The 22,405-nt window shown below is 46.8% G+C and overlaps 1 protein-coding gene across 2 annotated transcripts; it reads left to right on the plus strand.

The window, feature by feature from the left end:
* Positions 1-66: 66 nt before the first annotated feature.
* On the plus strand, positions 67-22,353 carry TAB1 (TGF-beta activated kinase 1 (MAP3K7) binding protein 1). 2 transcript variants are annotated; one of them, XM_073326779.1, is made up of 11 exons: positions 67-200; positions 1,443-1,579; positions 1,785-1,938; positions 4,266-4,352; positions 4,937-5,075; positions 5,566-5,712; positions 12,806-12,917; positions 13,042-13,186; positions 13,550-13,772; positions 14,115-14,271; positions 15,068-22,353. In XM_073326779.1, exons 1-11 carry the CDS (start codon positions 168-170, stop codon positions 15,273-15,275), a joined length of 1,542 nt encoding a protein of 513 aa, XP_073182880.1. In that variant the 5' UTR covers positions 67-167; the 3' UTR covers positions 15,276-22,353. The 2 variants fall into 2 exon arrangements, with proteins under 2 accessions (XP_073182880.1, XP_073182873.1); XM_073326772.1 differs by having other exon boundaries at positions 69-200; positions 5,599-5,712.
* The last annotated feature ends 52 nt before the right edge of the window (positions 22,354-22,405 follow it).

Below are 22,405 nucleotides of genomic sequence, written 5' to 3' on the forward strand. Positions count from 1 at the left end.
CAGCCGCCCCCGCCCCAGCTCGGCCCCTGCGGCGCTCCCGCTGCCCGCCAGGCGGCGCTGCGCGCTCCCCAAACCCGCCGGCCCGGCCTGGCCCGGCCAGGGCGCCGCTCTCGGCGCCTCCGCCCTCTGCGGGGCTGGGACCGGCGTGTGTCTGTGGCTGCTGCAAGATGGCGGCGCAAAGGAGGAGCCTGCTGCAGAGTGTGAGTGAGAGCTCCCCCCCCCGCAATGGCCCGGCGCTGTGTGGGGAGGAGGTGACTCCCCTGCTGGGGGCACACGCGGGGCTGTGGGGTAGGAGTGTCTATGGGGGGCACAGGTGGGGGGGTGGGGTGTGTATGGGGGCATAGGCGGGGAGTGGGGTGTCTATGGGGGCACAGGCAAGGGGGTGTGTATGGGGAGCACAAGCAGGGGGTGGGGTGTCTATGGGGGCACAGGTGGGGGGGTGTCTATGGGGGGCATAGGTGGGGGGTGGGGTGTCTATGGGGGCACAGGCAAGGGGGTGTGTATGGGAGGCATAGGTGGGGAGGGTGTCTATGGGGGCACAGGCAAGGGGGTGGGGCTACCCTGTCTCCCCGCCTGGGGGTGGGGGTGTGGAGAGAACATAGGGGAGGAGGGGGGTGGCTGTTGGGTGTCTGAGGGGCACAGGGAGGGGGTGAGTGAAGGGGATTATACTCCCCGCTGGATGACTGTGAGGGTTCTAGGGAGGGGTGTGAGACCCCTGCCAGCATATGAGTGTGTGTGCGTGGGGGGGGGGGGGTTACCTGCATGCTCAGGGATGTGTGGTGTGTGCTCACCTAGAAGCAGTGTCTTTCTGTTCAGGGAAGCAGATGTCTATAGGAGGCATGTATATGGGAAAGCTGATTTGGGTGGGGAGGTGTGCGCTGTGTTTTGAAGGGATGGTTTTGGGAAGTGACTGTGCAGCTTTCTGGAGGAAATGTTTTCTGGGAGAAAAGTTGTAGGTGGGCAGGGTGGAGTAATTATGCCCCCAAGAGTTCCTCACTGTTTACCTTCACAACAGTAGATTGTTTCATGTTCCTTTGCTGGCTGCGGTTGGATGTGTGCAGCACAAAACCTGATCAGTCTGTTCCCCAAGTTCACCTGTACTCCTGCCCTAGAAGCATGAAAGATTACACCAGGCTTCATCTGGGGCAGTTAATGCTCTGCTCTTTTGAGTGCGAGATTCTGATGTGCATTCCAGTCCTGTTTCCTTGTTAGTGAGGGCTGGAGGTGCAGCTAGTGCTGCAGGCTTCTCAGCTTCAGAGTGGGAGAGTGGTGTTAAGTAATTTCGCTGGGGCAGCAAGGAATAAGAGGTCACTGGCTGGGTAGCTGCGTTCAGGACTGTGATGAAGTAGGAGGATGGTGCTCCATCCTGTGCAGAACCCAGTGTCCCTAGTTCTGAACCAGTTGGGATTCTACATGGGATCTTTCCTGTTTTTGTTCCCCAGGAGCAGCAGCCAAGCTGGACAGATGACTTGCCCCTCTGCCAGCTGTCTGGGGTGGGCTCAGCTCCAAATCGTTCCTACAGTGCAGATGGTAAGGGGACAGAAGGCCACCCATGGGAGGATAACTGGCTGAAATTCAGGTAAGGGGGCTGCAGGTGGAGATAGAAGCTCACAGATGGAGAGGCAGGACAGAAGTGGTGTGTGGCTTTTTACAGTAGGGGTCAGAAATGGGGCAGAATTAGAGTGTACAAGGCTTGATAGGAGAGGCTCACAGTGGTGCTATCCGTCCCTGTCGTTGTACCTCACACCCGCGCTTAACCCCTCCACCCTGACCCTCTCTGGCAGGAGTGAGAACAACTACTATCTCTATGGGGTCTTCAATGGCTACGATGGCAACCGGGTCACCAACTTCGTGGGCCAGAGGCTCTCCGCGGAGCTGTTGCTGGGCCAGCTAAATGCAGATCACAGTGATGCTGATGTGCGCCGGGTCCTGCTGCAGGTAATGGAATTCTGCTGTGAAGACCCCATGCCTCCCCCTGTATCAACACCCCACTCTCCTTTTTGCCTTAGGATAAGCAATGTCCTGGCTCTTAAAGGGTGGGGAGAAGATTGTGGACATCTGGCACGAGCTGGGAGTGCAGTTGGCTTGAGAATGTGGAACAACACTATTCATTTCACTTTCGCCTAGCCTTCCTCTGTCACCCGATTTCCGTTAGTGCAGTGTTGACAACTCTGCAGGAAGTTGCATTCAGTCTTTCTTGGACATAGGAACAGGTCAGCTTAAGAAGGGGATTATAAGGAGAAACAAAGTGACTGTAGAGATGGAAGGGACCTCAAACGTTCATCAAATCCAACCCCTTGCTCTGAGGCAGGACCAAATAAATCTAGACCATCCCTGACAGTTGTTTGTCCATCCTGTTCCTTAAAAACCTCCAACAGTGGGAATTCCACAACTTCCTTTGGAAGTTGATTCCAGAATTTAACTACCCTTTTAGTTAGAAAGTTTTTCCTAATATCTAATCTAAATCTCCATTGATGCTGATTAAACCCCATTAACTTCTTGTCCTACCTTCTGCTGACATGGAGAACAATTGATCACAATCCTTTTTGTAACAGCCCTTATTATATTTGAAGACTGTCATCAGGTCCCTGCCTCAGTCATCTTTTCTTAAGACTAAATGAGCCCAGTTTTTTTTAAATCATTCCTCATAGGTCAAGTTTTCTAAACCTTGTACCATTTTTGTTGCTCTCTGGACTCTCTCCAATTCATCCTCATCTTTCTTAAAATGTGGTGCCCAGAATTGGACCCAGTACTCCAGCTGAGGCCTCAGGAATGCCGAGTAGAGCAGGACAGTTACCTCTCACGTCTTACATACAATACTCCTGTTAATACACTCCAGAATGCTATTAGCCTTTTTTGCAACTGCATCACATTGTTGGCTCATATTCAGTTGGTGATCCAGTATAACCCCAGGACCTTTTCAGCTGTGCTACCCCCTAGCCAGTTATTTCCCATTTTGTAGTTATGCATTTGATTTTTCTGTCCTAAGTGAAGTACTTTGCTCTTGTCTTTATTTAATTTCATCTTGTTGATTTCAGACCAGTTCTATAATTTGTCAACGTCTTTTTGAATTCTAATCTTGTCCTCCAGTGTGCTTTCAATCCCTCCCAGCTCGGTGTTGTCCACAAATTTTACAAGCATACTCTCCACTCCATTATCCAAGTCATTAATGAAAATATTGACAAGTACCAGACCCAGGACTGACTCCTGAGGGACCCCACTAGATGCATTATCCCAGTTTGATAGCAAACAATTGATAAATACTCTTTGAGTACAGTTTTTCAACCAGTTGGGTACCCACCTTATAGTGATTTCGTCTATAGACTTCATTTTTCTTAGTTTTCTTATGAGAATGCCATGTGGAGCTGTGTCAAAAACCTTACTAAAAACAAGATATATCACTCACGTCTACTGCTTCCACTATGCCAGTAATTCTGTCAAAGACGGAAATTAGGTTGGACTGGGATGATTTGTTCTTGACAAATCCATGCTCGCTATTCTTTATAACCCTATTATCCTCGAGGTGCTTACAAATTGATTATTTAATAATTTGTTCCAGTATCGATCCAGATATTGAAGTTAGGATGACTGGTCTATAATTCCCTGGGTCCTCTTCATTCCCCTTTTTAAAGATAGGTACTATGTTTGCTGTTCTCCAGTCCTCTGGGACTTCATCCCTCCTCTGTGAGTTCTTGAAAATAATTGCTAATGCTTCTGAGATTGCGTAGCTAGTTCCTTAAGTACCCTAGGATGAATTTAATCAGGCCCTGCCAACTTGAATACATTTAATTTATCTAAACATTCGTTAACTTTTTCTTTCCATATTTTGGCTTGTGTTCCTGCCGTCTGCTTGTTAATATTAATTGTGTTGGGTATCTGGTCATCATTGACCTTTTTTGTTTATGATAGTGAGTGAAGGGAAAACATTTAGGATATGGGGAGATGGGATTGTGAAACCGTTTCCTAAAGCAGCAGTAGATCTCTCTGGTCTCCCTGTGAGTTTAATTTTTCATTTCCTGCCCTTAACTGTTGCGTAATATTCCTACGTGCTGTTACCCAGTTTCACCACTCCACTTCAAAGTGGTTGCACGTCACTGGTGGGTATAGTGATCCCTGTGTATATACAAGTCTATACATCAGTTTGTAAAGTTGTTGAGTAGTGTAAGTTTTTGTTAGGATGGAAGGTAAGCAGACATCAGATTGCTGTGTTTGCAAAACAGCTGCTGTTAACTTGTCTCCTGTTAATATTTCCTGTCCCCTCGTAGGCTTTTGATGTGGCAGAAAGAAGTTTTCTGGAGTCCATTGATGATGCTTTGGCAGAGAAGGCCAGCCTTCAGTCCCAACTGCCAGAGGTAATCTGACTTTAGTGAAGGGATGCATTCCTGCCCCCTCCAAATTGCTCGATGGGATTTGAAGCCTCTTGTCTCTAGGTCACTGGCCTCGGTCTGGCCCACGGGAGGCTGTAACTGAAAATTGTTACCCTCTGGTGATCATTTGTTGGCTTGTGTGAAATGATTTAGGGATCTCAATCCAATTCCTGGCATTCCCACATCACATTAACCCACCATCACCATTGGCACTACTTGGACCCCTTACTGTTAGTCTCAGCAGAGAGGCCAAGAACTGAATGGGTCATGGAGACTAAACTCCGCACTCACCATTATAGGCGTGTTCCTTCTAAGACAAGGCTGAGGCATACAGGCAGGGAAGTGGGCATGGCCTCTGTGTCTATGAAGTGTCTGTTCTGCCAGTAAACAGGACTTCTGTCTGCAAGGTCTGTCAAATCTGGCACTATTATTTTTCAGTGCTAAACAATGTGCTCACCTCTGCACAAGATTAAAGATGGTCCCTGCCCTGAAGAGCTTACAGTGTCTGGTTGTGATTTCGATGCCATGGGTTGTGTAGGGTTAAGCTCCCCCCTTATCCTGTGTTCTAGGGGGTACCCCACCACCAGCTGCCTTCTCAGTACCAGAAGATTCTGGAGAGATTGAAGGCCTTGGAGCGGGAGATCTCTGGAGGAGCTATGGCTATTGTGGCTGTCATACTCAACAACAAGCTCTACATCGCCAATGTAGGTGTGTTCCTCTTCTTCACCCGCTTGATCTTGATATTTCTGAGGGTGGCTGCAGCTCTGGCAGAGTGAGGAGAACCTGAGTTTGGGAAACAATTGGATTGCTTCTTACATTGTGAGAAATGCACTTGAGTTAATTGGGGATGGCAGTGAAATCAAAATGGTCCAGAAGCTGGTTGCTAGGTCTGTGCCTCTCCAAAGGTTGGCTGTTCTAATGTTTGTGACCAAAGACACGTGGGAAAGGGGCTGAGTACAGTAGTGTGGTTCCCTAGGGAAGAAAGGAACTGTCTGTGTTTGCAGGCACTGGTTGAGGACTGGATTAGGGGTTGGTCCAGATTGTTTTGTATGCTATTGAGGGGCTATTTGTAGGAGATTGCAGTGAAGGTTTGTGTGCTCTTCATTCCCTTCCCTCTTTTCCTTCCTTGTTCCCCTTTTCTCCTACCATCTCTTTGGATTTTCTCCCTCTCTTCCACCTCTCCACCCCCTCTTTATAGTCACCAGGTCCTCACATGCTGCTCCCACCACAGGTACAAACCGCGCACTGCTGTGCAAGTCTACGGTGGATGGGTTGCAGGTGACACAGCTGAACGTGGACCACACCACGGAGAATGAGGATGAGCTCTTCCGCTTCTCCCAGCTGGGTAAGTGATCATAGAATATCAGGGTTGGAAGGGACCTCAGGAGGTCATCTAGTCCAACCACCTGCTCAAAGCAGGACCAATCTCCAGCTAAATCATCCCAGCCAGGGCTTTGTGAAGCCTGACCTTAAAAACTTCAAAGGAAGGAGATTCCACCACCTCCCTAGTAACGCATTCCAGTGCTTCACCACCCTCCTAGTGAAAAAGCTTTCCTAATATCCAGCCTAAACCTCCCCCACTGCAACTTGAGACCATTACTCCTCGTTCTGTCATCTGCTACCACTGAGAACAGTCTAGAGCCATCCTCTTTGGAACCCCCTTTCAGGCAGTTGAAAGCAGCTATTAAATTCCCCTCTCATTCTTCTCTTCCGCAGACTAAACAATCCCAGTTCCCTCAGTCTCTCCTCATAAGTCATGTGTTCCAGTCCCCTAATCATTTTTGTTGCCCTCCGCTGGATGCTTTCCAATTTTTTCACATCCTTCTTGTAGTGTGGGGCCCAAAACTGGACACAGTACTCCAGATGTGGCCTCACCAATGTCAAATAGATCACGTCCCTCGATTTGCTGGCAGTGCCCCTACTTATACATCCCAAAATGCCATTGGCCTTCTTGGCAACAAGGACACACTGTTGACTCATATCCAACTTATCATCCACTGTAACCCCTAGGTCCTTTTCTGCAGAACTGCTGCCTAGCCATTCGGTCCCGAGTCTGTAGCGGTACATGGGATTCTTCCATCCTAACTGCAGGACTCTGCACTTGTCCTCATCAGATTTCTTTTGACCCAATCCTCTAATTTGTCTAGGTCCCTCTGTATCCTATCCCTACCCTCCAGCGTATCTACCTCTCCTCCCAGTTTAGTGTCATCTTCAAACTTGCTGAGGGTGCAATCCACGCCATCCTCCAGGTCATTAATGAAGATATTGAACAAAACCAGCCCCAGGACCGACCCTTGGGACACTCCACTTGAAACCAGCTGCCAACTAGACATGGAGCCATTGCTCACTACCTGTTGAGCTTGACAATCTATCCAGCTTTCTATCCACCTTATAGTCCATTCATCCAGCCCATACTTCTTTAACTTGCTGGCAAGAATACTGTGGGAGACCATGTCAAAAGCTTTGCTAAAGTCAAGGAATAACACATCCACTGCTTTCCCCTCATCCACAGAGCCAGTTATCTCATCGTAGAAGGAAATTAGATTAGTCAGGCATGACTTGCCTTTGGTGAATCCATGCTGACTGTTCCTGATCACTTTCCTCTCCTCTAAGTGCTTCAGAATTGATTCCTTGAGGACCTGCTCCATGATTTTTCCAGGGACTGAGGTGAGGCTGACTGGCCTGTAGTTCCCCGGATCCTCCTCCTTCCCTTTTTTAAAGATGGGCACTACATTAGCCTTTTTCCAGTAGTCCGGGACCTCCCCCGTTCGCCATGAGTTTTCAAAGATAATGGCCAATGGCTCTGCAATCACATCTGCCAACTCCTTTAGCGCTCTCGGATGCAGCGCATCCAGCCTCATGGACTTGTGCTCGTCCAGCTTTTCTAAATAGTCCCAAACCACTTTTCTCCACAGAGGGCTGGTCACCTCCTCCCCATGCTGTGCGGCCCAGTGCAGTAGTCTGGGAGCTGACCTTGTTCATGAAGACAGAGGCAAATAAAGCATTGAGTACATTAGCTTTTTCCACATCCTCTGTCACTAGGTTGCCTCCCTCATTCAGTAAGGGGCCCACACTTTCCTTGGCTTTCTTCTTGTTGCTAATATACCTGAAGAAACCCTTCTTGTTACTCTTAACATCTCTTGCTAGCTGCAACTCCAAGTGTGATTTGGCCTTCCTGATTTCACTCCTGCATGCCTGAGCAATATTTTTATACTCCTCCCTGGTCATTTGTCCAATCTTCCACTTCTTATAAGCTTCTTTTTTGTGTTTAAGATCAGCAAGGATTTCACTGTTAAGCCAAGCTGGTAGCCTGTCATATTTACTATTCTTTCTACACATCGGGATGGTTTGTTCCTGTAACCTCAATAAGGATTCTTTAAAATACAGCCATCTCTCCTGGACTCCTTTCCCCCTCATGTTATTCTCCCAGGGGATCCTGCCCATCAGTTCCCTGAGGGAGTCAAAGTCTGCTTTTCTGAAGTCCAGGGTCCGTATTCTGCTGCTCTCCTTTCTTCCTTGTGTCAGGATCCTGAACTTGACCATCTCATGGTCACTGCCTCCCAGGTTCCCATCCACTTTTGCTTCCCGGTTCGTGAGCAGCAGGTCAAGAAGAGCTTGGATTGGACTGAAGAATTTATGGGTTTAAAGGTAGAGGAGGCCTGGGATTATTTTAAATTAAAGCTGCAGAAGCTATCGGAAGCCTGCATCCCAAGAAAGGGGAAAAAATTCATAGGCAGGAGTTGTAGACCAAGCTGGATGAGCAAGCATCTTAGAGAGGTAATTAAGAAAAAGCAGAAAGCATATAGGGAGTGGAAGAAGGGAGGGATCAGTAAGGAAAGCTACCTTATTGAGGTCAGAATATGTAGGGATAAAGTGAGACAGGCTAAAAGTCAAGTAGAGTTGGACCTTGCAAAGGGAATTAAAACCAATAGTAAAAGGTTCTATAGTCATATAAATAGGAAGAAAACAAAGAAAGAAGAAGTGGGACCGCTAAAAACTGAGGATGGAGTGGAGGTCAAGGATAATCTAGGCATGGCCCAATATCTAAACAAATACTTTGCCTCAGTCTTTAATAAGACTAAAGAGGATCTTAGGGATAATGGTAGCATGATAAATGGGAATGAGGATATGGAGGTAGACATCACCATATCTGAGGTAGAAGCGAAACTCAAACAGCTTAATGGGGCTAAATCGGGGGGCCCAGATAATCTTCATCCAAGAATATTAAAAGAATTGGCACAAGAAATTGCAAGCCCATTAGCAAGAATTTTTAATGAATCTGTAAATTCAGGGGTTGTACCATATGATTGGAGAATTGCTAACATAGTTCCTATTTTTAAGAAAGGGAAAAAAAGTGATCCAAGTAATTATAGGCCTGTTAGTTTGACATCTGTAGTATGCAAGGTCTTGGAAAAAATTTTGAAGGAGAAGGTAGTTAAGGACATTGAAGTCAATGGTAAATGGGACAAAATACAACATGGTTTTACAAAAGGTAGATCGTGCCAAACCAACCTGATTTCCTTCTTTGAGAGAGTAACAGATTTTTTAGATAAAGGAAACGCAGTGGATCTAATTTATTTAGATTTTAGTAAGGCGTTTGATACTGTGCCACATGGGGAATTATTAGTTAAATTGGATAAGATGGGCATCAATAGGAAAATTGAAAGGTGGATAGGGAATTGGTTAAAGGGGAGACTACAACGGGTCCTACTGAAAGGTGAACTGTCAAGTTGGAGGGAGGTTACCAGTGGAGTTCCTCAAGGATCAGTTTTGGGACCAATCTTATTTAATCTTTTTATTACTGACCTGGGCACAAAAAGTGGGAGTGTGCTAATAAAGTTTGCAGATGATACAAAGCTGGGAGGTATTGCTAATTTAGAGAAGGACAGGGATACCCTACAGGAGGATCTGGATGACCTTGTAAACTGGAGTAATAGGAATAGGATGAAATTTAATAGTGAGAAGTGTAAGGTCATGCATTTAGGGATTAATAACAAGAATTTTAGTTATAAGCTAGGGACGCATCAACTAGAAGTAACGGAGGAGGAAAAGGACCTTGGAGTATTGGTTGATCATAGGTTGACTATGAGCTGCCAATGTGATATGGCTGTGAAAAAAGCTAATGTCGTCTTGGGATGCATCAGGAGAGGTATTTCCAGTAGGGATAAGGAGGTTTTAGTACCGTTATATAAGGCACTGGTGAGACCTCACCTGGAATACTGTGTGCAGTTCTGGTCTCCCATGTTTAAGAAGGATGAATTCAAACTGGAACAGGTACAGAGAAGGGCTACTAGGATGATCCGAGGAATGGAAAACTTGTCTTATGAAAGGAGACTCAGGGAGCTTGGCTTGTTTAGCCTAACTAAAAGAAGGTTGAGGGGAGATATGATTGCTCTCTATAAATATATCAGAGGGATAAATACCAGAGAGGGAGAGGAATTATTTAAACTCAATACCAATGTGGACACAAGAACAAATGGATATAAACTGGCCACTAGGAAATTTAGATTAGAAATTAGACGAAGGTTTCTAACCATCAGAGGAGTGAAGTTTTGGAATAGCCTTCCGAGGGAAGTAGTGGGGGCAAAAGATCTATCTTGCTTTAAGATTAAACTCGATAAGTTTATGGAGGAGATGGTATGATGGGATAACATGGTTTTGGTAATTAAATATTCATGGTAAATAGGCCCAATGGCCTGTGATGGGTTTTTAGATGGGGTAAGATCCAAGTTACCCGGGAAAGAATTTTCTGTAGTATCTGGCTGATGAATCTTGCCCATATGCTCAGGGTTTAGCTGATCGCCATATTTGGGGTCGGGAAGGAATTTTCCTCCAGGGCAGATTGGAAGGCCCTGGAGGTTTTTCGCCTTCCTCTGTAGCATGGGGCACGGGTCACTTGCTGGAGGATTCTCTGCTCCTTGAGGTCTTCAAACTACAATTTGACGACTTCAATAGCACAGATATAGGTGTGAGGTCTTTTTTAGGAGTGGTGGGTGAAATTCTGTGGCCTGCATTGTGCAGGAGGTCAGACTAGATGATCATAATGGTCCCTTCTGACCTAAATATCTATGAATCTATGAGCTCTGCCCCTAGTTGGTTCCTCTAGCACTTGCACCAGGAAATTGTCCCCTACATTTTCCAAAAATGTCCTGGATTGTCTGTGCACTGCTGTATTGCTCTCCCAGCAGATATCAGGGTGATTGAAGTCTCCCATGAGAACCAGGGTCTGCGATCTAGTAACTTCCGTTAGTTGCCGGAAGAAAGCCTCGTCCACCTCATCCACCGGTCCAGTGGTCTATAGCAGACTCCCACCACGACATCACCCTTGTTGCTCACATTTCTAAACTTAATCCAGAGACTCTCAGGTTTTTCTGCAGTTAAATACCAGAGCTCTGAACAGTCATACTGCTCTCTTACATACAATGCAACTCCCCCACCTTTTCTGCCCTGCCTGAACAGTTTAGGACTGTGATGAGTCCCAGGAAGAGGGGAGCTGTGTTCAGTGGATCCAGAGATAGGCAGCCCTCTGCATGCTGATGCAGGTGATGAAAGAGCAGTCAGGGCTAGGGTCCAGTTCCATCCGTACTGGTGTCTGCCTCACAAAACCCCCCTCTCCTCTGGCACTATTTTGGACTTCTGCTGGCAGTCAAGCAGAGAGGCCAAGGAATGAATGAGCCATGGTGACTGAACTTCCTTCTCACCCAGACTAGGTCCCTCCAGGGCTAGGTTGACATACATTAATGAGGAATAATATGGAGTTGGAGCTTGCACTGCTACTACCCCCTGTGCTGTATCTGTTGTGGGGATAGAGAGGATTTTGTCTCAAGGGCTGTCAGTCCAGCACCTTACATCTTGTTCCCCAGAAGCTCCTGGGAAGTAGCTATGAGCTGGAGGGGCATTCTGGGTTGTGATATATGCAACCAAGCACCCACAAAAACCAGTGGTAGTCTGAGGCTTATGGACTAAACAGTCAAATAAGGCTCCTTTTCCCCAGGGCCCCATGCTGCGCACTCTGCTGCCTGCACACCCAATCCGTTAGCCAGCCAGTGTATCCTACTTGATTCTGTCTGCAGTTACATCCACCTCTAGTGTCAGTGAACTGTATCAGAAGTTTAACATTGTTCCTGATGCTCTCCCTTACTTGGTTAAGCTGCATTTTAGTTGTGCCTTCTGGTTTTACTGGCAATTGATATCTAACTCCAAGCAGCCTTTATGCAACACTGGAGACTGACAGGCATATGTAAAGGCTGGATCATACACACTGACTGGTTGGCAAACCAGGAGCCTCTTTGTATTGGTCTGACAATCTCAAGAATCATCCATGCCAGGAGCCAGCAAGTCAGCCACACTAAATGACTGAGTCAGTCTCAGCCTGCAGGAGATTTCAGGGCTGTGTCTTCCTATTGGGAGTAGATGTTGGACCATCCACGTTGTGAATGTGATTGGAATCAGATGGGAGTCTGACCTGGACTCCTGTGTTCACCATGGGGTGGCGACAGTCACCTTTTAGAACTAATTTTTTCCAAAATTCTTTTGTGCCTATTGTCCAGTCATAATTAGGAACATGGGACTTGCCAGCGCAGATCAGACTCTAGAAACAGCATTCTGTCTCTAATAGTAGTCACGACCCGATGATTCAATGGAAGGTGCTAGAACCCCCAGAATGGACAACTAACCTGTCCAGATGAGAAGTTCCTTTCTCACTGCAGCTAGTTAGTGATTGGTTTATGCCCTGAAGCAAAAGTGTTTGTATTCCTATTCCTTCTAAGTTTTTTGCCATATAAGTGCCTGCTTGTGGCTCAGATTGGTGGGTTTTTTACCCTTTTCTCCGGAGCAGCTAATGTTAATGTAGGCACCTAATCTGTGAGAGGCATTGAATTTGCTTGTTCAACTCATCCACTCAACCCCTGGATTACAAAGATGGTGTAGTGGGGTTGAAGGCTGGGGGCTGGGATGGCAGTCGCAGATGGAGAGGGAGCTGGACAGAGTCCCTTGCATCTTATTTCACATAAGACACCCTTCTCTCCCCTTTTGCAGGGTCTACAGGCAACCTTGCTGTAAAGTTTGACTGTGCTTCTGGAATTCCTGTACACCCAGCACTGCAGCTAGCGGTGGCTTTGGAACTGGTCGTGGGCTTTTTGTCCCAGGGCCAAGTGTCCAATTCAGTGTGTGTGTGTGCTCTCTTGCTCTTCTCTAAAGTTCCTGGAGCAACTGATGGGGAAAAGCTGTCTCCTTTAAAAACTGGGACAGGATGAGCTGCTCTTCCTCCCTTCCCTGTTGAGTTCCTGAAGGTTTCTTGATGTCTCTTCATGTCCCTTAGTTTACCCTTTGTGGTGTCTTTAACTATGGGTGTTTCCTTTCTCCTTCCTCAGGATACAAGTGCAGGAAATTCAGGAGGTATATCAAAGAATCAATGAACTTTTTTCTTTATCTGTCAGGTTTGGATGCAGGGAAAATAAAGCAAGTTGGAACTATCTGTGGGCAAGAGAGCACCCGGCGCATTGGAGATTACAAGGTCAAATATGGCTACACTGATATTGAACTGCTCAGGTTAGAAAAAGTTCAACTTTGTGGTCTTGCTCTCTCCCCAGTCCTGCTTTCTTCTGAAGGCAGGTTCCCCCTTCCACCTGCCTGCGTCACTCTATTAAATACTAAATCAGCTTTCTCCGTTCAGTGCTGCTAAATCTAAGCCCATCATAGCTGAGCCTGAAATCCATGGAGGGCAGCCATTGGATGGGGTGACTGGCTTCCTGGTACTCATGTCAGAAGGGCTCTACAAAGCTCTGGAGGCGGCTCACGGGCCCGGGCAGGCCAATCAGGTGAGAACTTCCTGGCTGGAGGCATTCCCAAAGGTGTTAAATCATCCCATCCGTGCCAGCTCCACTCATGCAAGCTGCCTTGCACAGATGTCCTGTTAGCACCACCATGGTTGGATGCATCATCCCAGTCTGCAGTGGGGTGAGTGAGCTGTTCTGGCAGAGTGGTTTTTCCAGGCTGTTTTCCCTGTCTTGAAATGGAGCAGTGGGATGGTTCCAGACCACAAAGGTCAGTTCAGGGTGGGACATTCAGGCCTCTCCAACTATCTGACTGGGCAGTTACCATAAGAACCTTTCACGCTGGATGGCTGGGTCAGGGTTCCCCCAGAATACTCTCCTAAAGTCCTTTTCTCTCTCCACGGTCAGGAGATCGCAGCCATGATCGCCACCGAGTTTGCTAAGCAAACGTCGTTAGATGCCGTGGCTCAGGCTGTGGTGGACCGGGTTAAGCGGATCCATTGTGACACCTTTGCCAGTGGTGGGGAACGATCCAAGTTCTGCCCCTGGCATGAGGATATGACGCTGCTGGTGAGGAACTTTGGGTACCCGCTGGGCGAGATGAGCCAGCCCATGCTGACCCCGACACAAGGTATGGGAGGGAGAGAACAGGAAAAAGAGGGTGGGTGGAGTGGAGATTAGTACCCCTCTGTCCTGCCAACACTGACCTGATGCCAGGGGAAGAAGCCTTTGATGGAGATTTTGTTCCCCCACATCCTTAAGGGAATTATCACTTCAATACCAGGTGTCCAAGGTGTCCTTACACAGTGTGATTCAGAGGCTGGAGGGCACTGGAGAGAGCAACTGGGGACATACAGGATCTCAGTAGGCCAGGCCCCTCTGGCAGTTGTGGGGAACTACAGACACTGGGGTTTCCATGCACTCTCCCACATCTCATGACAGCTGTTATGTTCCTTTTCCCCCCACTTTTCAGGAGGCCGCATCTATCCTGTCTCTGTGCCGTACTCCAGTGCCCAGAGCACAAGCAAGACCAGCGTAACGCTGTCCCTTGTCATGCCTTCCCAAGGCCAGATGGTCAATGGTGCCCACAGCAGCTCCACCCTGGATGAAGCCACACCCACGCTCACTAAGTAAATGACATGTGCTATTTCAGTACCAATTGTCCCTCCCTGCTTCTCACTCAGTGTGGTTTGGGTGGTGGAATAAATAGAATCCTTGGTGGACTGGGTGGTCTAGTAGTCAGTGCCTGGGCAGTGGTAGGGGAGTCTGGGCTCACCCACTCCATTGGACTTAGACCAAGGGCCTCAGGTCAGCCGGCTGGCCCATGGAGAGGCTGTGGCTGTGCAGGTCGCCTGGCTGGCTGGTGGATTGCACGCAGGAGAAAAGAAAGAAGGGTTGAATTTACATCATATTTTTGGGGAGGGACGTTTCTCCACCATGCAAGATCGTGGTTGGCTTTGATTTCAGCGCCACCTTTGCCAAAGAGAGGGGCGTACACCTCCTGCTGTGCCAGTAACTTTTTGGTTCCCACCTTCCAGTTGCTCCAGGAACAGTGGAGCTGCCGTATCCACGTTGCAGTTCACATGGTGAAAAGTGCTTCTTGCTGACAGACTCTGCTGTAGGGGCAAGGAAGGAAGTGTGATTTTCACCCTCAGTTTTTTCTTACTCTGTCCTCCACCCCTCAAATGCTCCGTGCGTCAGGCCTGTCGTGATGAGGCAGCTCTCTTATCACCTGTGAATATCAGAGTGGATCTGAACATGTCTCCATAACGTTCCTGGAGGAGTGAGGGACCGCAGCTACATGTTTCTGTTAGCCATGGGGAGGGATAATTTGATACAGTTAAGAGGCATTGGCATTTGAGATGCACTAGGCATGGACTGATTAAAATGTACATGTCTGTGTTCTCTCCTGCCACTTTTCTGCAGTCAGAGCCCAACAGTGACTCTCCAGTCCACAAACACCCATACCCAGAGCAGCAGCTCGAGCTCAGATGGCGGCCTCTTCCGCTCCCGCCCCTCCCACTCACTCCAGCCAGATGAGGATGGACGTGTTGAGCCCTATGTGGACTTTGCAGAGTTCTACCGGCTTTGGAACATGGACCACGGTGAACAGGGAATATTAACAGTGTCCTGATGTAGGGAGGAGAGGTGTGCCTTGCAACCACCAGGAGCTCGCCTAGAGGAGCGAATGAAGACTGAGGTGAGAATGAAATAACTCCAGGTGGTGGCCAGGTTCTGTCATGAATTGTAACCTGGATCCAGGCTGTGATGAACCCCGGGCTTGGGTGCTGATGCAACTCTCTTATCAACATGTATGTGGCTTTTGCATTTCACCTTCTTCTCTGGGAAACCCCATGAATATGGGAAGGGGTCACGAACTTATCCCTCACCACCAGTATTATGGACAGCGTCAGCAGGGAGGGCTCTGTTATGGCGAGGGCAAGGAAGATGTCTGTACAGTGGCTGTACATCGTGTGTGTATATACGCAGTCATATATTGCAGTGCAGAAACACTAGGCTGTGATACCAGTGTTTAACTCCATAGAAGATACCTCCATTTTGCAGAATAAATAATATATAGCTACTGTCACCTGCGTGGCTTGCTGTGTTTTCTTCAGAGGAAATTTTAGTGCTGGTGAAAGGAAGGTGTTGGGCTGACAGCCCTAGAGATTGAAACCTTCAGAACAGGTGAGACAGTCAGTAGCATGCCAGCTTCTCCCTGCATGTGTGTATTGGACCTCTTTGGGAAGGGCCCTTTTTAAGCAAGAGGGCAGGGATTTTAGTCTCCTTGGCTTCTGCAGTTCTTGGACTTTCTTCTTTTAGTGAGGTCAGGGCTTGAATAGTTTTAGCTGTAATGCAGAGACTTGCCCAACAGGAATTACGACCTCTAGAGTAATTACCGTGTTGGAGGTAATTACTGGTCGGTAATTACTGGTCGGAGCTTGTCTAGAACTGATAACGTGAAAGGGAAAGGCTCTTTATCCCACTCATAATCTCCTGCCCCATCCAGTCACACAGCTTGGGACTTCAAGTTAAAATGTAACTTCAGATCCTCAGAGAGAAGGTCTTGTCCAGAGAGTGCTCTCCTAAAGCTCCCTCACTTCCCCACACGCCCTTCTGTCTGCCTCTGGCAGACTCCAGGAATCAAAGAACTGTAGTTGCAGAGGGCAAATTGTAGCACAATGAATTAGAAAACGGAATCTTGATGCTGGTCTCTTAGCAAAGGGAGATGTGAGCCTGTCAGCTTCCTAGGAGTATTCTTATCGTCGATATGAGAGAGACTGGCCTAGTGGATAGAGCAATGGACTAGCCCTCAGGAGACCTGAGTTCTGTTCCCAGCATGGTCATGTCACTTCACCACTCTGTTCCTCTAATTCCCCATCTGTAAAACAGGGCATTGATACCTGCCTGCTTTGTAAAGTGCTGATGCAAAATGCTAGCCTAAAAAGAGGTAGCCTAAAAGTTTGTTGTTTTTATGTAGTACCCAGAGTGTGCGAGGGACTGTGCAGACTTTATCTTAGCAGTTGTGCACTGAAGATCTTACAAATGCAAGTTTAGACAAAACAGACTGCTGCTGATAAACAGCGGGATGGACTGTGGGGTGGGGCAGTCAGAGCTGGCAAGAGGATGTTGTTACTTAGTAATGTGTTACTTAGTAATGTTTTGAAGGATAAGCGGAGTCCAGGACTTGAAATAACATGGGGGTGGAGGAGGAGTAGGGAGTGCTGCAGGACAAGATTAGAGTTTATCAGAAATATGTGGGCCAGACCAAACTAGCATAGAAAGCTGCATTTGATCTGAAAAGTACAAAGAAATGCCCTGAACACGTGTGGGTGGTTTGCTCCCTATATGTGCCAAATACAGATGCTTTTGGCTCTGCATGACCCAACTTTGATTCATACTTGCTGGGTGGGTCTTGGCTGCTAATTTTTCCTTCCAAATTATCATAGAAAAGTTCAATTCTCTGCCCTTCTTGGACTTCTGGGAAGGTTGGGGTGCTGGGTATATCTGGGCATGCTGGAGCGGTGCCCCTTGTCAAATCCATTCAAACCTGATGAGGAAATGGCATATGTTGGGCTGAGTGAGGGGATCCCTTTTAAGACAGGAGAGCAGTATGAGCCTCTCTGATGTTCTGTCTGTTGTTGGCTTGATGAGACCTGGAGATGGAAGTCCTCTCCTTATTTGCAGAAAAGCAAGCTTTCCCTACAGTGCACTTCTCCCCTGACTTAGAGGAAATCACAGCCCATTGAGTCCTTGGTGTCTGAGAGTTCTCATAGATGTCTGGGATATCTGTCATCCTAGAATCAGAACTGAGATCCTCACTTCGTTCCCCATAGCCTGTGGAACAGCTATCCAGTGAGAATGATCTGTGTCTGCTGACGTGGACTGAATTGGAGTCGGTGAAAGATTCCAATCCCATCCTCAATTCCCTGCCCTGTATATTGATATCTGTATAAACAGGCCTTCCTAACCTACTTCCCACCCCCATCTATGCTGTTGGCTAATTAGTCTGAGATCAGTTCCAATGGAAAATGTTCCACATGTGACTATTTCAGAGAAAAGTTCAAGAATTACCAACACATTTAACAGGACATGCTAAACAAACTTATCTTTTGACCTAATTACTGATCGAGTGAATACAAGGAATGAAGTGGCCGTAGTGCGGTATGTGGATTGCGCTAAGGTGTTCATAGAGAACCCCCACCCCAAAATAAGAAGATGGAGAAAAGCTTATCCTCTTGAAAATTACTACAGCCTGGGTTAGAAATCTAAGTAATGAAAAGACTCCAAAGGTAGGGGAAGATGTATGAATAGTACCACGTTGGCTACAATAGAAATCAGAAGTTAATATATTCATTAGTGAGTTATAAGAAGATACAGAGTGAGCAGTGATCAAATTCCAAGTAATATCTTCTCTCCTGCTCTTCCCCTCCCCCCCACCCCAAAAAAACAAACAAAAACAAAAACCCAGCTAAGTAGCAGACATAGGAGGACAGAACCAAATTCTACAGCATGATCTGGAGAAACCCACAGACACCTGCATGCAATGTGATGAATTTCAGTATCACTGAAAGAGTAAAGTCCCACACAGGAGGAGAGCAAACAAACGGTGCAGCTACCCAGCAGGAGACTGCTAGCTTCTCTCAAGCAAATTAAATGTTGAATATGCTGTGGAATTCTGGTGTGAAGAAAACTGATACCCTTCTCTGTGAGCAATCTCATGTAAATGAGGTCTGTAATGGTGAATAGCCCTGTAACTGGACTTTGAATAAGAGTTGTAGACCTGGTCTCCAGTATACAATCACAAGGGCAGGAAAAGGGGTTACAAGGATCAGAGAAAGAGAGAGCCCTAAACATGCAATCTAAGGCAAATACTGCTGTAGGGAAGAGGTAAGTGAACTGCAGTCTCTGAACCCCATTAGGATGACAATATAAATCAAGAAAGGGGATTGTTCCCGCTCCCCTGTACAGATAGTAAGACAAGAAATGATCCAAGCTAAAGCAGAGTCCAGAGAGTATTAGGCAGTGTTGAAGGCGACTCTAAGGGTTTTGGATGCACTTCTTGCTCTTAGCATCAAACTCTCTGTAGCAGTATGCCTCTGCCAAACATACACAGTGAGATCACATCTATATTGCACCCAGCTGCAGGCCAGGCTGGGTCCAAATACCACGGAGAGACATGAAAGGGCTTTTTAACCCCTCAGCCATCTACTGAACATCTGTCACCTCTATTCCTGTAAACTGAAGACGATTCAAGCTTTCCTGAACTTACATAGCAAGAAGGAAAAGATTTGTGATGTTTGCCTGCAGCTGTCCGCTGTGGTCATGTGATCTCCTGAACTGAGTTGAGTCAGGCTTGGCCTGTATTCTAATAGACTTCCAAGGAAGTGCCTGAGTAGAGCACGAAGTAGTGTCAGTGGCAGGTTTACTCATGTCAGTTCTGAACTAGCACTCCAAACATAACATGAGAGGTGTCTGTTCTGTTGTCTTCTAGCCTGCCATGCCCCTTGGGAAAGGGTACCAGCATGAGTTAGAGGCTCATGTAGCAGCCCGTGACTTGTTTGAGTAAGCCTGGAATCCCAAACAAACATGCAGAAAAGATATGAGCTGTTTTATTTGAGTACTCACATCCAGCCATCTAAGACCAAAATCAATATATAAGCAAACATAGAAACAATGCCTTCACTTTGCGAAATGTAATTTGTCTCATACTTCCCCAGAGTCTTATCTTCAGCTAATCTCCTACTCTGAGAGCCCAGGGTTTTCGCTTGCTCACAGACAGGGTGTCTAAACACATGGGGGAGGTATTTACTGACCTCTCTAGCTAATAGGGCTGAAGAAATACTTCCTGCTCAGACCACTCAAAGCCTCCATTGGTTTGCATACTTATTCCTCCCTTAGAAGAGTAAGTTTTCAAGCTACTTTGTATAAGGGAGAGAATTTCCCAGATCTGACCCTCAAACTATTCCATACCGCCAGTCTGTCGTCCCTGCCAGTGTGCTAAGCCTCAAAATGAGAAGTTACATTAGTGAGCAAGCTACAGATAAAATAAAGGAACATATAAAAGGCAAAGAAGCAGCCAGTGTGTGCTCCAAGTCTTTCAGTTTAGACTAACAAACGTTAATGAAAGGGGCAATACATCTTTTAAAAATCTATCTTAGAAATACGTACGGTGTATCTGTGACACCTCTGTACTGAGCAGCAGTTAAAGATAATGGGTGTAGGCAGAAAGAATATTCTAATGGTCTCCCCCCACCACCGCTCTATAGCCTGTGACCTGGATAATTATCCATAATATTAATGGGGTTGTATTTGGAATCCTAACATGTACTAGTATTAACCTATCTTAATAAGTGTTAGTTGTATAATGTGTCCATTGTAAATATGCCACTATAGAAAGATTAGGTATTTCAAAATCCTATGGTACTTGTTGCAAAAGTAGGAGTGTTATTCCAAGTATTCTGGCTAACATCCAAAACAAGTAATTACATTCTGCCAACGTGGACTCCCCACTGGGGTTTCAAATAAATGTAATGATCATTGTTGCTTCTTGTCTTAAACCATTGTGTATTGTTGCTGTATGTTGCTAAACAGCTGCCACATTCCATCCCAGAGTTGGCTACGTTTCATGGGGGGCTCAAGTTGTCCCCGTGTACATATGAACCATAAGACTCTTCGGGATTCTATGCAAAAGAAGCACAGTATAGATGGAAGCTATTAATATTTATCCTCTGAAGCTGAGAAGATAACTGAAAAGAGAGGGACTGGAACAACTGAATTCAGGCTACTCAACAGTCAGAACTGATGAGAAGAGAGATGTCCTGAAGGAATAAGAGCCAAGAGCATAAGGAATTTTCTGCGTGAAGGATTTAAAGCACAGTGGAGCATGGGAGGGAAAAGGCTAGGACTCCCTCCGTTGGAAACAAGAGAAGCTGTGGCAGGTACAATGCTATGGTGACATAGCACGAACTCCTTAGTCAAGGGTGACTCTCCTTTTCCACTATAATGTCCATTTGGGGACACACACACACTAGCCAGGCTGTCTCTCCACACACACACACACACACACACACTTCTCTACTAAGGGAGTTTTCCCACAGCTTGAGGCAAGTTAGACAGTTTCCAAGAGATGGGAAATTCTACTGGAGGATAGTTCTGACGGAGAGGTATTATTTTGATCATGCACACAAGTGTGCTAGATGCTTTAAGAGGTCCCTAACACTCCTTCCCCCCACCCACCCACCCAATTGCACAAGAACAGCTTGGCCTAGAAATGTCACATTTGTGTTGCTTTGCTGGCTTTCTCCAGGAGGAGACCTTAGCAGGCTACTGATTTAGGGTCAGATTCCAATATGCTTCTGTGGAGTGTGATACTTAATAAGTTGTCCCATTGATTTCATAGAGACTACTCACAAAGTAAGATAGAAGGTGCTAATGTGCATGAGTAAAGGGGGCAGAATCTGTCCCTGAGTAAAGTGGGGCAATAAACACTTCAGGATGCCCACACGTTCTGCATACATATGTGGAGTCTGGCAGAACTTCTGTGCTCTGGCATGGGATCATAAGGCCTCGATTGTAGCTGCTTTGCCAGGTGTCCTTTAGGTTAGGATGGTCACACTCCCACACTGCATCCTTCCTAAGGCCCATGTTGGAGCGGCTGTGCCATCTGCACCTTAGCTTCCCCATAGCCACAGATAACAATTTAACACATGGGCCGCTTCACCTTGAATAGTCCCTCAGAATATGTGCTAATTACTTATGCTATAAACTATCTGTTCAATCTTGTATTTAGTTGTGACACTTCAGGATGCCCACATGTTCTGCATACATATGTGGAGTCTGGCAGAACTTCTGTGCTCTGGCATGGGATCATAAGGCCTCGATTGTAGCTGCTTTGCCAGGTGTCCTTTAGGTTAGGATGGTCACACTCCCACACTGCATCCTTCCTAAGGCCCATGTTGGAGCGGCTGTGCCATCTGCACCTTAGCTTCCCCATAGCCACAGATAACAATTTAACACATGGGCCGCTTCACCTTGAATAGTCCCTCAGAATATGTGCTAATTACTTATGCTATAAACTATCTGTTCAATCTTGTATTTAGTTGTGACATTCTGAGTACCTTTCCCAGACCTGAAGAAGCGCTCTGTGTACGCGCAAAAGCTTGTTTCTCTCACCAACAGATGTTGGTCCAATAAAAAAATATTACCTCGCCCACCTTGTCTTTCTAATGTCCTGGAACCGACACATCTATCTCAATACTACATAAAACAGTCTCGAAACACCTGAGGAAATGTGATGGGGCCCCTAGGGTGCAACCTGGATTGTGAGACCACTGAGCCCTCTGTCCCACCAACCTCAAGTATCTGTCTCACCCTGTGATGCTTTTGGCAAGCTACAAACCTCTGGCAGGTGCAGCACTTACACCGACCTCCACTGGCAGGGACACACTCAACTGAGTTGCCTGAATGTTTTCCCCAGACACTCATGAACCAACAATAGAGAGGATCCAGCCAGTTACCCCCAGCTCCCCAGTCTTGCACCCCAGAACTGTACTGTCTTGCCCTGGTCAGAAGCCTGACCAGTGTACGTTCATTGCCCAGTTTGTCTCTCTCGATGTGGAGAGGACGCACACTGGCCTTTGTAAACTGAGCTGAGATTTCCCAAACACTTCAACCAAAACACACTGTTTTAGGTAAAATATAAAACAGATTTATTAAGTACAGAAAGATAGATTTTAAGTGATTATAATTAGCAAGCATAGA

Source organism: Lepidochelys kempii, chromosome 1 (genome assembly GCF_965140265.1).
Source record: "Lepidochelys kempii isolate rLepKem1 chromosome 1, rLepKem1.hap2, whole genome shotgun sequence".
NCBI lineage: Eukaryota > Metazoa > Chordata > Testudines > Cheloniidae > Lepidochelys > Lepidochelys kempii.

Excerpts from the sequence above, each read along its gene's own strand:
- TAB1 (XM_073326779.1), top strand. The coding sequence starts at position 168 with ATGGCGGCGCAAAGGAGGAGCCTGCTGCAGAGT. Across the intron at positions 201-1,442 it reads GGAGGAGCCTGCTGCAGAGT|GAGCAGCAGCCAAGCTGGAC; the intron begins GTGAGTGAGAGC and ends TTTGTTCCCCAG. Across the intron at positions 13,773-14,114 it reads CATGCTGACCCCGACACAAG|GAGGCCGCATCTATCCTGTC; the intron begins GTATGGGAGGGA and ends CCCACTTTTCAG.